Genomic DNA, 16970 nt, shown 5'->3' on the forward strand with positions numbered 1-16970 from the left:
GAGCCTACCTCTAGCCGAGCCGTTTCTAGAATGGGCGGGCTGTTAAACAGAGAAGTTAACCGGAGGCCCACTAGACACCACGCGCGTGCGGTGCTCTTCCAGTCTCTAGATTCTACCTCTAGCCGAGCAGTTTCCAAGGTGGCGGGGTGTTAAACAGAAAGGTTAACTCTTCCCCAGGCCTCCCCCGACGTCTCTCACTGACGATGCCGTCAACCACCGCGTTCCAGTTTAGGAATTTTAACCCGGTTCCTTTTGAAGTTTCCATGAGACGCGGTCTAAATTATGTTTATTCTTTCCCCATCAATGAGAAAAAGCAAGTTGTATTACGAGAGGGAACTAGTCGGTTTGAACGTACCGGCATAATTCTTGCTGAATTCTAGAGGGCATTGATAGATAGCGTTCCCATTGCTAGAAAAAAGCATATGCAGGAGAAATAATAAGAAGAATACAAGAGAAATATTAAGTACAGAATATACATGTAATTGACTGAAGCAGTTCACACAATCATCAAACAAATTCAGTTTCAGTATTGGCTTAAAACATCCTGTCATCACACAAAGGTGATACGCGACCGAGGGAAGCACTTACCGTGCAGGAACGAGGCTCTCCTCTTAAGAGTACTACTTTTTTCCTCTTCCTTTCCCTGAATAGGTTGCTAGCGGCAGATAGAGCTTTCAACTTATGGGTTGGTATTGATCAGAAACACGTCTTGGGGGCAGCTTTCGCAGGATGAATAGCACCAAAGCTGATGGAACAATCTCCGCCAACTGCCAAAAGAAGTGAAAATAATTTATGACAGATAAAAGCGCTTATATAAGAAGCAGTCAAAGACACAAGTAGTCCATCGAGGTTTTGGTCCTTCCCTACGGGCGATAGATTCTAATATTTTCACCCAGGAAGTCCCTTCCAAAGTGTGAAACAGATATAGGTAAGGTACATTAGATGATCCGGTGAAGTAAAGACTACAGTGGCTAGACAAATACACTACATGAAACTCGCGTCGTGGTAACAGCAATATATAAAATTCCAAAGTTCAGGATTTAATACTTGCCATGTAATAAACAAGGTTGAGCATGGGATGATCAATGACATCGACATCTGCATCTTTGTCAAATGCAGAAACTGCGAGCTGGAATGCAATCACGAAAGAAGTCCTTGGAAATTAATAACTTTTCTGGTTACATGTGCTTTGCAATTGAGAAGGACTTACCACAACGCATCTTATCAAGAAACATGTGCAGCAAATGCCTGTGACCCATCCAACCTGCCACGTGAATAAGTTAGGAACCGTGATTCCTAACACAAATTGCAAGAATTGCGTTTGAAAACTGCCACTGATGAGCAAAATATAAGCACAAACCTCCTCTAGCTTTTTTTGACGTCCTCTTGACTCAATGGGGAAGTGCCTTAGCATGATAAACAACCTAAAGTGATAAACAAGTCAAAGTAAACACTTGTTTTATTAAAAACAGAATAAAATTAAAGTCCAAAAAACTTGGATGCTTTCTCAGAGCCGACAAAAATCCTTGCCTTCCACCATATATCAAGAATCCCAGAGCAGTGCAAAGTGAAATAACTGCAAACAAAATGAACATAAACGTATATAGTTTAGCTTTTCCGTCTGCATAATAGTTTTTTTTTGCAAATGAAGTCACTGTCGACTTCATGCGCTGACTAGGGATAATAGTTGCCTACTGCAATGAACTTATTATTCAAACTGCACAAATGTTTGATAAGCACTTGAAATTAGAGGGAAATAAATTAACGAAAGGCAAAAAAATTAATATAATATCGACTTTTGACCTGAAAAGAAGATTCTAGCAACTTCTACAGCAACAGGACTTCTGCTTAATCTCAAGAAAATCCAAATGCACACCTATCATCATAACACAATGACCAGGAAACAGTGATGCCCGCAGTGTAGCAGCAAAATAAAATTAATCCAACATTGCGTCCAACCATTTTCAACAGGAAATACATCGTTTTGACTTACCTGTGCGAAGTATATAAATCCATTTATAACATAATATGCAGGTCTAAGTTTATCTGTTGGAAGACTTCTGGCCTAAAAAAGTCATAAAACGAATTAGATGACAGTCGTTAATGGGGAACAGTGATTATTTCACATCAGAATCGAAGGCAAAGAAAAGTTGGTATACGTACCTGGTGATAGATCTCAGCCCAAAATAAGACAAGTAATGTATACGTGGAGAAAAATAGAAGTCCAGGAAGATCCATAAGTAGCATTTCAAGAGCCTACAAAACAATGAGGCAGTGTCATCAGAAGAAGTTATATATCAAGATACTGCAAAGCATCGAAACATAGTGATGTTAGGGATCAAAGCTACAATAAATCGAACTCCACTTTCAAATCTTAGAATTGCAGATGTATGACCCGTGAAGAGTATAATACATGATGCATGCTACTGGAGAACAAAACCAGTGCTATTGAAGGCTCATTATCATGCATTTCTAATTTAACTGCTCCAACAAATCTAAAAATATCAGCCTGGTCAAGCCCGAAGCCTATTTTCACAGTGCGGGAGAGACAGAAACTTATACGTACGTGATCATTGCATTTACCGTACAGGAGAGAAAAACTAAACAATGCTGTACGTGGTTGAAAATGTGGGAGAGCAAGCACAATATACTTGAGATTTTCTTACAAGTTTCATGTATCATCTTAATACTACTACTACAACTCTTCAGTATTCGCATTCTGACTAGATAAGCTACACTTTTTTCTAAGATAAATTTATACACTTATACAAGGTTGAAGGTTCATATTTCACCAGTCAAACTCATAAGGGAAAATCTATATGATGAAGATGGAAATGTATTCCTGTGCTACGTTCCATGAAAGAAGGAGACCCTGCACATCCTGTTTATAATTTTCCAACATACTTAATTGATGGACCTACGCGTTTTCAAGTATATTTTTCCATACTAAGCATGAAAAGAAGTTGGGGCTCCGCCCTAAAAGCAATAAGCCTTTGCCAGGTTTCTTAACTCTATTAGGTGAGACAATTTTCACATCCTCGCGAATCACTATTGTTTTCCATGGAATATTAAAAGTCCTAAAAATATGAAAATTGTTACTTAAACGTCATACACTCGCCACTAGGCCATTGTGTCCCAGGTTCAAACCCTCACCGCTCCCTTTAGTGTAGAGATTAGCTTAGAATATCGTTTGTACTAGAAAAAGCATCGTCCATACACTCGCGAAAAACACATTTAATAATCCTAGAACAGGACAACATTTATATATGTATGTGTGTGTAAAATTATACATAAATAATTGAGGAGTGCAAATCACAAATATAATATCATACCTTCGGTTTAATAAGGAAGACAGTTTTGAAGAGACCAAATAGGAGAGCCCTTACTGCCCAAATGCATTTTGGTTTTCAGACAAAAAGCTTATACAATGAATTAACAAAAAAAAAAAAAAAATGAATAAATGAATAAATTAAAAACTTACATCCGTTCACTAGAAAGTTCATCAAATGGAAAACCTTTTGTATTGTCCACCCATATTCTGGCACTCTTAACTGAATGCGCACAAGTTGTACCTGAAAATCATCTTTTTTTATTATTATTATTCGAGCACTTCGCTAATTAATATTTTCCTTCCATAAAAAGAAAACATGATAAAAATGAGAATAACAATGTTGTTGATTGTACCAGTGCAACAAGGGAAACCAATCCATAAGAAGCACACAAGATATAGTAAGTGCTGCTGCTGCCACCGCCACTCCCCCATTGTTTCTGGTCCTGATTCCACCAATCCTGTAAGCCTCCGCCTTCGCCACCGCCACCGCCACCGCCACCTCCACCGGACCCGCTGTAATTAAACACTAAGCCCTTCCTGGCTATCATCATCACCGCCACCTCTCAATTCTCTCAAACAAAACAAACAGACTATGTTTTCTTCTATTTTGCTATTCAGAGAGGAAACTAATTAGATTGGAATATGATTTCTGTCTGGAGATGCAGAGAAAGTTGGCAAAATGACGGTGCCAAGGGGAAATAACACGTGGAGAAAGGAGAACTAGGACACGGCGATGGGTTAGGCCACACGGCGATGGGTTAGGCCACGTGTGGGTCAGCCATGTTCGTCGCTTTCGCAACGGACTCCTCCTCACCGGATCGGATCTGGATTTTTAAGTGCGTGCATTCACCATTTGGTCTGCATGCACTAAATAGCATCTAAACCACCCAAATAATCCAAGGCCTCCTATAAACCACATCACTCCATCATTGCTCACTATCGAAGCACCAAGTTACTTTTGGTGTTTGCTATCCACACATCAATTTTACATCCACGTTGTTCTATTAATGTATGTCATTTGATTATTTTTAATTCATTTAATCCGACTATCGAAATTTAAGAGGAGTGTGTAGAAAATAAAGAATAATGTCTGGATAGCACCATCTTGTTCACTTAAGTTACAGATATAAAGTCAATCAACGGCCTCTAATACACCACATCACCATATCTTTGATCACCACCTAAGTTATATTCTATGCTAAATTTATTTAAGTTACGGAAATAAAGTTTTAAAATTGAGCGCAAAAGTAAGAACACGTTGCTGAAACCAACTCAGCTGAATGTAGATATACGAATGTCACATGTACATTAGTTTTGAAAATTTGAGGGTTTTTCTTTGGGCATGAGTTACCCTGAGGAGTTAACGGCAGGTGACAAATTTCAGGGTTATTACAACATGAGATAACCGTGTCTCTTAAATTTATCTTTCAAGGCGACAAATCCCCAGGTGGCATTTGGGGACGTTTAAAAGATACAGATTTAGGTAACTTGGCGTTCAGGCAACCAGTAGGTCACCTTCGGACCTTCCGGAAACCCGACCAGGTGACGGCCAGCTGCTGTGATCACTGTTTCAATTATTTTCGATGAACTGGAGCGGTCACCTCTATTGAAAGATAAAAGAACCAAAACAAAAATCATAAAACCTGAAAGATGTTATGCTGCTCCAGGTAGGATAACATCTGCTGCTCAAACTACTGTCGAAGATGCATTTCCGTTTCACTTTTCCATATAGCATGAGACGACTCGCCCTTCATCCTCTTACTCTTCTCGTTATCTTTCACGGTAGATCCCTTCTTCTTGGAATCGTTGGTTGGATCTACAGGACCATCACCGCATTCCGGGCAGACCATTCCCCGTGCGTTTGAGTAGGTCTTGGGTACAAACGCCTCAGCCAAATTACCTACTTCCTAAACAAAAATATCTCAACCAGCCATTGTCTCTCAGCACTAGAAGGAACGAAAAAAAAAAAAAAAAAAAATCAAGGAAAAAAAGGGTTGGAAAGAGGGAGATATAGCAATACGTACCTAAGAACTACCGGTTTGGATCTGATAAGGACCAAAGTTCAGGACATGCATCTCAACCATAGATGCACTAAGATAAGATGCATATCAATGAGTGTGCATATCTCAGTAATCCATATGTAGTAGCTAATTGAATATACAGTAACAACATATCCAATTCGTATTCCGACATCAAATTTTGCCACCGTGCCTAGCATGTGGCTAGAATTGTTTTTATGGACTATCACGACCTTGTTAGCTGTTGCTATAACTTGAAACCAATTTTTCTCATGGGGATTCAATGTGCAAAACGACTACGTGACGCCCTTCCCCTCTTACTTTATTCGGGCTTGTAACCTACCGCATAAGATGAATTAATTTTTCTATGAATTGTTATATCGATTATGATATTTAGTTTATATCATTTATTATTTTTCTAGCAATTTAATAGTATTTTGGTGGCCCTTGTAACTACAATTTAATTAATGATTTTGCAGCCAAGAATGCACCAAGAATCATTTTTAAGTGAAACTTCAATGTTGTACTTTTTAAAGGTTTTGTTCATTTGATTTTTTTTTTTTTTTTCAAATTGAACTAACTTAATTATTAGTAATGATTATTTTTGTAGCTTTCTTTACTTTTGTTTTCGGTCCGTCACTTTCTTTACTTATATAATGATATTTTGAAACCTCACCGGCCCATTCGATAGCAAGTAGCTAGCAACTGAGCAGTGTTTGAAATATCGGTATATGGAATATCGATATGCAAACTTATGAAAATAAAGATGGATATATCAAATATCAGTTGTTTTTTATGGAAATGATGAAAATTTAAAATAAAACTTTTGAGATTGTCAAATATTGGTTTGGACGAAATATAAGAGTTTCTCAGATTTCAATAGATGTGTTAGAAATATCGACGATACTTGTTGATTATAACCTAAACTTAAGACTTTCTTCGATATGAGGTGAAATTTAGACTTCACCCTGTATTTCCATATTAACCCTCTATTTTCATATATTTCTCTCATTTTTTAGATAATTTCATGGACCGTATCGAAGAAATGTTAAACATTGCAACTAAGAAAAGAAAAAGGAAAAAAAATCAAAAAGAAAAAGAAGAAAGAAGAGTAATCGCGCGTCAAACCCACGGTCGCCATTAAACTACAAGTTACTGATCAAACAAAATAAATGTTAATAAAATGAAAGTGAAAATGTAAAACCCTGCCAAAACCCAAACCCCCCAAAACCCTCGCTGCTGCTCACTGCTGGGCTCACTGCTGACCTCTGACCTGTCCCTGTCGTGATCGTTGATCATGTGGAAGCTTCACCCCCAGCCTCTGCTGGCGATCAAGGCCAATGTCTCCTCCAACCCAAAAACCTGGATCGTTATCGGTTTCACCGTCGCAGGGATCGTGGTCCTGGCCGAGACCCACCGCCGAAGACGACGCCGAACGGAACCATTTATAGAGCCCCGCTTCCAACTCCTTCCCTTCCCTCAGCCCCCTCTCCCCGCCGCCACTCAACCCCTCGCCTCCCTCTCCTTCGCTATCTCCGACATGTCTCTCTCTCTCTCTCTCTTGTTATTTTGCTTTTACTAGCAATATTTTTTTTTATTTTTTTGTGATTCTTTCTGATTTGGTTTATGGGTTGGTGGGTTTGTTTCAGATTTGATGTGAAGGGTTATGTGACGGGGTTTGGGAGTCCCGATTGGGCGCGAACGCATGAAGCGGCGACCAAGACGGCGTTCGTTGTGACGGTTCTGCTAAAAAATGGGGCTACTTGCGTTGGCCACACCGTCATGGACGAGCTCAATTTTGGGTACTGATCATTTTTCTCTGTCACTTTGTATTCCCTTTTGAATTTAAATGGCGAAAACAGTTAAGAATAAATGAAAGCAACGACCTTTCGATACCTTGTTGTTTGTATCACTATCAGGATCACTGGTGAGAATGTGCATTATGGAACGCCTGTGAATCCCGAATTACAATCTCACATTCCGGGAGGATCTTCCAGTGGTTCTGCCGTGGCTGTTGCAGCCGGTCTTGTTGACTTTGCTCTTGGTAAGCTTCTTTGAGTATTTCTACTTCATTTTACTGTCTTTGCAGAATTTCTGCTTCATTTTACTCTTGGTTTGGTTATAATTTTGCCTTATCTTTTAGAATTAGATTCATACACTTTCCATGTTTCGTCTCAAGTCGCAATGAATAAAGGTTGTAGGTATCAAGTCACCTGCTCACTGAAATCGGACTAACTATGTGATCCTGGACTTATAAACTTACCCTCGTGGTTTGGCTTCTTTATAATATCGGCTGATCCTTTCAAGTTCTTATACTTTTATAGGTACTGATACAACTGGATGTGTTAGAATTCCAGCATCATTTTGTGGTGTCATTGGGTACCGACCGTCTCATGGGGCTGTATCTATGCTTGGAGTTTTGCCAAATTCACAGAGTTTAGACGCTGTTGGTATGCTTGGGAATAATTTCTTGTTTATGGTTTCTCTTTTATATTTCTTTCATCTTCTTTAATTTGATATTGTTGTTGTCTTTTAGGAATTTTTGCCTGCGATCCATCTATTCTACATCGTGTTGGACATGTTTTGCTTCAACTGAATTCTGTGGAACCTAAAAGGGCGAGACGCCTTATTTTTGCTGATGATCTCTTTCAGCTTCCTAAAATTCCTACTGAGAAGACAGTACATGTTGTCAGCAAAGCAATTGAACATCTATCTGGGTGTAAGTAACCTCACTTGAGAATATACACACACACATACACACATATACGGCTCCGTAGTGATTGCCTTTTCTTTTAATCTTTCATATATCAATGGTAAAATGCAATCTCTCTATTGTCATAATGGGATGGGAGTTCATAAAAAAGTAAACCAAGTATAACTATGTTGAAGTTGCTTCTTTTACTGCTTCTGCAGACCAACCTCCAAAGCATATGAATTTTAGTCAGTATATTGCTTCAAATGTACCCAGTTTAAAAGCATTTCGTGAAGAATCCACAAAACATCAAAATGGAGTATTTACTTTGAAAGCTCTCTCTTCTGTGATGCTTTTGATACAGAGGTATTCTAAGATTATTCAGGTCAATTAAATCTTCTCAAATTCCTTTGGGTTACCTTTATGGGAAAGGAAATTTGACAAGCTCTCTCTCTCGCTCTCTATTAATTTGACATCTACAACTTTATTTCAGTTGTGAATTCAAAACCAATCATGAAGAATGGGTTAAATCAGCGAAACCAAAGCTAGGGCCAGATGTATCAGATCGTGTTCGTGCAGCAATTAACTCTACAAATGAAAACATGAAAACCCTATATAAAGTAAGGACTGAGATGAGAGCTGCCCTTCAAAGTCTTTTAAAGGTATCCCAACACTATGCAAATTTTTATATTCATTTGGCATTCTATCGATTTATCTACTTCACTGGTGTTAAGTAGTAGTAAAGTGACTCCCAGATTTTTGTTACTTTGGAGTCAACTTGGATAATCTTTGATGCTCTTGGCTTCTCCCTTTTCTCTTTCCTGTATCGCTTCGGTTGGACTATTAGAGATAGGAACTATATTTGAAACCTTTGTCAGTTTAATAACTTTGGCTAACATATCTGAGAATCTCTCCAACCTTGTAATATGTACAAGTCAGCTAAGTTTGTTCCTTTGATTTGTTTTGGCCAAAAATTTGAAATTATACAAATATTGAAGAGGTGGGTCAGCTGTAGCTTTCTTGTCTACTTTCACTGGCGTGTTGAGATTCAACAACCTGAGCTTCCTTATATTGTTATTCCTCCCACCCCTCCCTCTTCTGAAACCAGAAAAGGGGGAATAACTGCTGCAGCTCCAGTACTCCTGCAGAGTCTGCATTTTAAATTGTTTTGAACAAGATTATTTGGTGAAAATATTGAGGTTGCCTTATTGTGAAACCGATTGTTTATATGTACAATACCTCATTTTATGTATCTCTATTTCTTACAACCTCTTGCTGCCCCAGGATGATGGAATATTAGTGATTCCAACAATCGCAGATCCTCCATTAAAGCTGAATACAAAGAAAGGGGGGTCATCTGAGTTTAATGATAGAACATTAGCATTAACAAGCATTGCCAGCATGTCTGGGTGCTGTCAGGTAACTGAGTACTTTCAAGTCTGAACATTCACATTTATCCTTGAGTATCTGTAGCTTTGAAACTTATTTTCACGATTATATTTGCACATGGCCAGGTTACAGTACCAGTGGGAAAGCACAATGACTGCCCCATCTCTGTGTCATTCATCGCGTTCCATGGTGTAGATAAATTTCTCCTTGATACAGTCTTGGATATGTACTCTTCAGTTCAGGAGAAGGTCAGCATTGCATCCCATTCGTTGCCATTGCCAGATACCAATGGGAACATGGATGCTTCAGAACTCTTAAAAGAGAAGGTTGTTCCCTGCTAAAATCTTTTCATCTTAGTTTTCAATGCTTCATTTTGTCGAGTCTTCTTCAATATTTTATTATTTTTTGTCATCTTTACACTGGCAGTGTTGCAACTGCATTCTCTACATGAATGGTACTTCCCACCTTTATAGACTGATGTATTGGGTCTGAATCTTCGTCCTCTCCTGTTAACGATAACCTTTAGTGTGCATAATGTCACATTTTCCATTCGCATAAAATATGAACAAAATTGAGACAAGGGTCAAAGATCAGGGGGTGTCGTTCTTCCCCTTTGCTATGTTTGTCGAATATTTTGCTTAGTTCTGTTAATTTGATTTTCTACCAGCAAAAGAGTTTTGAAATCACTGTTTCAATTAGTATTATTTGTTATATCAATTTCTATGTGTACACTTTTTGCAGGGAAATGCTGCATTTAAGGGAAGGCAATGGAATAAGGCTGTCAACTATTATACTGAAGCTATCAAATTGAACATGATGAGCACAACTTACTACTCCAACCGCGCAGCTGCTTACTTGGAGTTGGGGTGGTAAGAAATGCCCATCTGATCTGTCAATTCCTTCTGTTGCATTGCATTTGTATCTATGTGCTTATCAATTTCAATCATGCAGCTTCCAGCAAGCTGAAGAGGACTGCAGCAAGGCAATATCACTTGACAAAAAGGTAATAAAATCATTCTATTGCATTTATATTTTTAGACTCTTTGTTTTTATAACTATTGGTCGAAGCACTACGAACCATTTCATGTTATATTGTAACCAATTCTGTTAGTAAAAGGGCAGTTGGAGTTCAATTTACCTCCTCCTGATGGTTACCACTAAGTCGTTTAGGTATTTGCTTTGTTCAACAGTATTATGTTACCACTATGTAATTTAGGGATTTCCTTTGTTCAACAGTGTTCTATAGTGGAGTAAGGTAGCAAAAGTGGATGAGCAAGTATCATTAGGAGTTATTTGTTTCTGGTAATTCGTTTCATTTGTTTGATTGTGGTTCTTTACTCTTCAACGCTTACTGTTTCCAGGAGAATCTTTTCAATAGAATGATCCAAAATTACCAATCAAGCTAGTCAATGAAATTCATAGACCTCCCCAGTACACTCCTGGCCAAGGTGGAAATTTGGGCTCAACTGAATTCTTAAATTACTTGTGTTGAGAATAGAAATCTCACAGAGAATTTGAAGCCTTGCATCACAGATTCATAAAATTCTGGGCTTCTCCAATGAATGGCAATTGGTTGAGTTATATGTTCTAAGTTTCACATGGTAGTGAACATATCGTTTACATGTCAGGCTAATTTGACCACACAAGTTTCATGTCAATCAGTGTAGTTGATTCACGTTTTCTGGTCAGTCTGGCCACGTGTCAGGACTGGAACAGGAAAGGTTGTGGACTAGGGATTGAAGTGACAGTGGTTACTGAAATGACTTACAGACAGTTCTTTGTGTGATAGGCCAATAGTTGATCCATATGTTTAGCTCAGTCGTAATTGTTTTTATCTAATCTCTTGTATTGCTTGCAACCCTTTATTGAGTATGTCTACTTTATGAGGGCCAACTCCCTACTTCTAACAGATTTGTGCTGTGTATATCGTTGTGAATGTAGATTGTTTCTTCAAAACCATACAAACTTTTCAATATCTGTGACCTTTTTTTATCTTTTCACTTTTTGACTTTTTTGCAGAATGTGAAGGCATATCTTAGGCGTGGAACAGCTAGAGAATCACTTCTTTGTTATAAGGAGGCTGCTCAAGGTCAGAACCCAAATTTCATATGCTTTGTCGCGTTCTGTTGCTTCTTCAACATTTATGAACACTGCTGTGATATATCATTTATGACATATCTTGTATGATCACTTTTGCTCAATTGTATGATTATAAGATGAACTACTTCTGTAGTCATGCAGTCTTCTCAGTTCGTTGATTAATGGAATACTAGATCCATTCTAGTATGTTTGGTCACCCTCCTAGTTAGTTGCCTTAAGCCATCTGCATTTCTGTTGGGTAAATACTTGTGAATTGGATCCAGTCTTTTAATATAGAGATGGTTTTAGAACCTTTTGTTATTTGAAAATGTGGTCAAATCCACAAAAATTGCGACTGAATTGGAACACCGTGGAGCATGGACCTCTTGTCATCTGCATCAAAATCATTAAAACCATTACATATTTTTGATTGGGTTGCCATTCCTCTTGCTTGACGAGTGGTTGAAAGGGAATTCATAAAGTTGGGTTTGGGAAAGGAAGGTGTTTTTGGTGATGTCTAGTCCTAGTAAAAATTTGTAGTATCTCATGTTTAGTGCCATCCACTTTTGTAAAAATAAATCCAATAGAACAAACTGTGAAAGCTAGCGTATTCTTACTGATAAAATAGAAAGAGAAGTTACAATACTTTAAATAGATAAACTTTGAAACCTTCATGATGCTAAAACCCAAAATTAACCCAAACGTCATGAAATAAACCTAACACAAGACAAACTGGCTCTCACTTTTTTCAAATGTCTAGTTTTCTATCTAAAGTAAGAAATTTGACCCACACCAATCCTTTGTCAAATATGCTAATCGAAAATGTATTCTGCTGGTGGCTTATTTTGAATGTCACATATTCCATTGACCTTATCCATGAAGTCATACCATTTCATGCTATGTCAAATATTGTTTGGAAGTTAAAGTGTGCCTGTGTTAGGATTACATGTGAAACATACAGTTACGGAGTTTGATTAAAACAAAAATATGCAGTAGTTATGGTTGGTTTAGCTTCTTTCTTATTTTCGTGTTTGGTATTTGCAGATTTCAAGCATGCCCTTGTTCTTGAACCTCAAAATAAGGTTGCCAGTCTTGCTGAAAAAAGACTAAGGAAACTGCTGAGTTGAGTCCCTGCCAACAAAAATTATGTGGCACAATACTCGTGCAGAAGAAAACTGAGAGAGGTGATTCTTTGTTTAGCGGCTGCGACAAGTTTTTATTTCCTCTTATGTGTATATTATTTATCTTTGTATTAATCTGTTTTAGAGTGATGTTGAGAGGCCCTATATATACTTACATACTTTTTATATCATCCCCTTTTGAGAAATGAAAAGTGCATACTTTGTTTGTCTCACAGAAAAATCGTTATAGGGAAAAAGAAAGAGCCAATATTGTACTTGTTAAAAATTTCCTTTGTCGATCAATGAAGAAAATTTTCTTTTCTGGTGGAAGATGTTTTGTCAAATTTTTTATCCTGACTGTGAGCTCTGCTAAGCACTGCCTTAATAGCCTTTAGTATTATACAGATACGTTGGTTCTGTCTAGACTCTAGTCTGAGTTCATCATCACTTGCATTCAGTTTTCACTCGCTTTCCTGATTTATTATGTTTTTCATAGCCAAAATTACGATTAACGTTAACAGAATTGGCGATTCTCTGTGCTTTGAGTATATTTTTGAGATAGTATATCCTTTTTTACTTGTGTTGTTTTGACCCTTAATTCTCTTGATGACTTAGACCATTCAGACAGAGAGTTGATGTCCTTATTACTTTTAGGACATTAGAAGTTCATTCGGTCAGAATTGTTTTGTTACAAGTTCATTGATCGGATCCGATTAAGCGTTGCAGCTTGCGCTCCCGCAATCACAGGTGTAAGATTAACTCAAAGCTTGTTAAACATGAAGCCATGAAGGCCGTATCAACTGCCGTTGGATGAGTATGAACTTTGAAATTTGTGCAGCACATAGATTAAATCACTCATTCAGTGACAATTAATGTGATGCTAATGCAATTTGTTAAGGCCGGTATTGCAGTCATTTTGTCATTGTCTTTAGTTTTCAATTTTTATGTTAGGGATAGAGGTGAAATTATATTGGAAAAGGATAAGTTGAAAGATGGGTCATGGGTGAGAACGTGAGAGGGAGGAAGTAATGAAGGAGAATGTATGAAAGAATAACTCAATTGAAAAGCAACTTGAGATTGTTTCCTTTTTTTATTTTTCATTGGTCTAACATTTTTTTATCCCTTCAATTATGCTTTTTTCACTCCAACTCTCATTTTATCCATTTTTTTTTTGTACATCTTTGTAAAAAAATGTAGAAAATTGAAAACGAAATAATTATCAAACAAATTAACTGCCACTGAGATCATGACAACATAGCCAAGTTGGCTATAGTTATACTCTCCTGTCTACACTCAAGTTCGAATTTCATTCTCCCTTGTTTACTAAATTGTTAGTATCTATATTTACCATACAAAGATTTTTTACAATACGGTTAATTGTGCTGGTTAAATGCAGATATATTATCGATATTGTTGGTATTGCAAACTTACAATTGCCTGCATATGGTTAATATGGTTGTTGACTGGCCGTCAGTAAATTTAACTGCAAGTACAATTAACCACTCTGGAAGAACCCTGCCATATTTGTCAATACTCTAGAAACTAAAGAGGGCACGTGTCCCCTCTTTTCCCCTGCAACTAATCTTGCATGCATATTAGAAAAAGATTAATGCTAGAGAAATTAAATTTTGTAAATCAAATGATGTGATTATTGATGATTGAATTATCAAGTATTGAGTAATGTGCTTATTTCCTATTAATGACACATCATTTGATTTGTAAACTTAGTTTATAAATTTGATCTCCTTAGCGTTATTCTTAAAAAAACTGTCCATAAATTCTTAACCCCGCCTCTACTCTACTCGTTGTTTTCTCTGCACTATCATTCCTAAATTCCTTTTGAGTTGCATATGTATGATTAGTAACAGTATGAACGAGTATTAGATCACTCATACAACAAGTAAAGGGGGACAAAAATAGAAAAAGTAGGGATTTTTGAAAAATTAATTAATTACCTTTTTTTGGTTAAAAAAAAAAAGGATGAAAATTAATTTAATTGCATAAATTTTCTATATATGCAACTTTTACACTTTGTACATCCAAACGAAAATTCCAACAATATGTTTTTGCCAAATATGTGAAAGTTGCATATACAAAAATAGCACAATTGGTTCATATATTTGATGATCCCTATATATACATATAGCACTTTGGGATTACATGGTTCATACACATAAATAGTAGTTTAATTACGTACACACAAGCACCCTACTGGTCCATAGCTTCCACCTCTTTTGGCCAACCAATGTTTTAGAGCTTTTCTACTTTCTTGTGATGACGTGTCACCGTTTTCCTTAATTTCCCTTGTTATTCTTGTTCTATATAGCCGAAATCTTGGTTCCTTCATTGTGGCTTATGAGGAAGATATCAGTTAAGCCTCTCTGTGCTTTCCAACTAAATAATTCAGTTATCTCATCACCAAAAGCATTCTTTCTAGAACATTAGTTGGTTAGTTATATATGTGTATAATTGTGTGTATATATATTGACTTCATACAAATTTCCATATCCTAGCAAGAACATTCCATGCATGCAACATTTGTACGTAAATTTTGTGTTAATTGTTTTGGTTAAATTAATCCCATAGTTTAATTTCTTACAGAAAAGCTTTTCGATCGATTATGTTTCCGCTTAAGCTTCCGAAACGTATCAGCTTTACGGCTTCCGTTGATTGGTTTTATCGGCATTATTTTGCCAATGCCGGTCTCCGCTCAGTTTTAACAAATCTGGGTGACGGCACCACCATCCATTGCTGGGTGCCTAAATCCCCCAAATCCTACAAACCCACCCTTCTCCTTCTCCACGGCTTTGGAGCCAACGCTATGTGGCAATACGGCGAGCATCTCCGCCACTTCACCACCCGCTTCAATGTGTACGTGCCCGATCTCCTCTTCTTTGGGCACTCTTACACGTCACGCCTGGAACGTACAGAGTCGTTCCAGGCACAGTCCATAATAAGGTTGATGAAGTCACATGGGGTTGGGAAGATGAGCATGGTGGGGATAAGCTATGGTGGTTTTGTGGCGTACAACGTGGCCGTGCAGTGTCCGGAGATGGTAGAGAGGGTGGCGCTGTGTTGCGCCGGGGTGTGCTTGGAGGAGAAGGATATGGAAGAAGGGTTGTTTAGGGTTTCAGATTTGGATGAGGCTGCAAGCATTTTGTTGCCTCAGACTCCAGAGAAGCTGAAGGAATTGATGAGGTATTCATTTTTCAAGCCCGCCAAGGGTCTGCCCTCCTTTTTTCTCGCGGATTTCATTCATGTACGTAAGCAGCCTTTAAATCTATTTTCCTACTCTGCACATGCTTATTAGCTGAATTTTTGAAGTATACTTTTCAACTAAAAAAGAACATAAATTTCTGTAATATTTTTATAGGTCATGTGTACAGACTATGTAGAAGAGAAGAGAGACTTGATCCGGGCTATACTAACGGAGAGAAAGCTGTCTAATCTACCCAAGATCTCACAGGTGACTAATTCTCCCCTTATTGCTTATGTATATTTGCAGTTATTTAATTGGAATCGTTTGATAACCATATCAGTTTTTAGTTCGTAAAAATTTAATTAGTAGCTACTTTTAATTTTCAGAAGGCAAATTTTGAAAACTCAAAACAGTTGATGTTGGTTTTTGGTTTTTAGTAGGAGCTGTATTTATCACACCCCTCTTGAATTATGGAGATTGAATTAGATAAATCAACGAACATAATTTAACTTTGGTGTTTGTTTATTATTTTCCTTTCTAAAAACTGAAATAGTTTTCAAACAAATTTTTAATTTTAGTTTTTACAGATAAATTGATTATGAACAGGCCTTGAAATTTTCATAAATAATGCTCAATGCTTATGTACTATTCCATTGTAAACACAGCCCACACTGGTAATATGGGGACAAGAAGATCAGATATTCCCGGTGGAACTAGGGTACAGATTAAAGAGGTAAATGAGAAATCTGATGGATATATAATAATACTGTTCCTCATTGCTCGATCTTTCATTTCTCTTAACTAATTATTTGCATTTTGGTTTGAAATATATAGTCATGTAGGTAAAGGTGCGGAACTAGTCGTTATAAAGAACGCAGGACATGCTGTGAACCTGGAAAAGCCCAAGGAGTTTGCCAAGCACCTAAAATCTTTCCTCTGCGACTCACATTCAACTCCACCGTCACCACCAACATGGAAAGATCACTTTCATTTCACATCAACAAAGTGTATTAATTCATGACTGAAGATGATTTACACGAACACTTTGTTCGTTGAGCCGATGATTACGTAATGAAAGAAAGAATGTTACACGGTTTTGTTTGCACATGAAGATGTTTAGGACCTCTATATAGAGGATTGC

At 37.5% G+C, this 16970-nt stretch overlaps 3 protein-coding genes across 8 annotated transcripts; 2 read left to right on the forward strand and 1 right to left on the reverse strand.

Moving 5' to 3' along the window:
- Window positions 1–457: 457 nt before the first annotated feature.
- LOC137727027 (tobamovirus multiplication protein 1-like) lies at window positions 458–3986 on the reverse strand. Its single transcript, XM_068465974.2, has 11 exons — window positions 3685–3986; window positions 3482–3572; window positions 3333–3385; window positions 2164–2256; window positions 1994–2065; window positions 1804–1876; window positions 1531–1576; window positions 1361–1424; window positions 1211–1264; window positions 1052–1129; window positions 458–767 (listed from the first exon to the last, which is right to left on the reverse strand). The coding sequence occupies exons 1-11, from the start codon at window positions 3880–3882 to the stop codon at window positions 675–677; spliced, it is 915 nt and encodes a 304-aa protein (XP_068322075.2). The 5' UTR covers window positions 3883–3986; the 3' UTR covers window positions 458–674.
- A 2525-nt stretch (window positions 3987–6511) lies between these two features.
- LOC137726027 (outer envelope protein 64, mitochondrial) lies at window positions 6512–13727 on the forward strand. 6 transcript variants are annotated; one of them, XR_011067581.2, is made up of 14 exons: window positions 6512–6891; window positions 6999–7151; window positions 7269–7393; window positions 7674–7799; window positions 7886–8068; window positions 8263–8407; window positions 8535–8703; window positions 9326–9460; window positions 9556–9756; window positions 10172–10299; window positions 10382–10433; window positions 11450–11519; window positions 12554–12693; window positions 13357–13727. XR_011067581.2 is itself a non-coding variant. In XM_068464884.2 (13 exons), exons 1-13 carry the CDS (start codon window positions 6647–6649, stop codon window positions 12634–12636), a joined length of 1815 nt encoding a protein of 604 aa, XP_068320985.1. In that variant the 5' UTR covers window positions 6515–6646; the 3' UTR covers window positions 12637–12960. The 6 variants fall into 6 exon arrangements, 1 of the variants encoding a protein (XP_068320985.1); XR_011067582.2 differs by having other exon boundaries at window positions 6515–6891; window positions 13246–13727; XR_015963091.1 differs by having other exon boundaries at window positions 6515–6891; window positions 13255–13727.
- Window positions 13728–15181: 1454 nt separating this feature from the next.
- LOC137722942 (uncharacterized) lies at window positions 15182–16921 on the forward strand. The gene is given in 5 exon segments (XM_068462076.2): window positions 15182–15889; window positions 16004–16096; window positions 16495–16562; window positions 16664–16818; window positions 16821–16921. Coding segments are annotated over 5 exon segments (978 nt in total). The 5' UTR covers window positions 15182–15250; the 3' UTR covers window positions 16844–16921.
- The last annotated feature ends 49 nt before the right edge of the window (window positions 16922–16970 follow it).

Source organism: Pyrus communis, chromosome 5 (genome assembly GCF_041283825.1).
Source record: "Pyrus communis isolate YQ-2024b chromosome 5, ASM4128382v1, whole genome shotgun sequence".
Lineage (NCBI taxonomy): Eukaryota > Viridiplantae > Streptophyta > Magnoliopsida > Rosales > Rosaceae > Pyrus > Pyrus communis.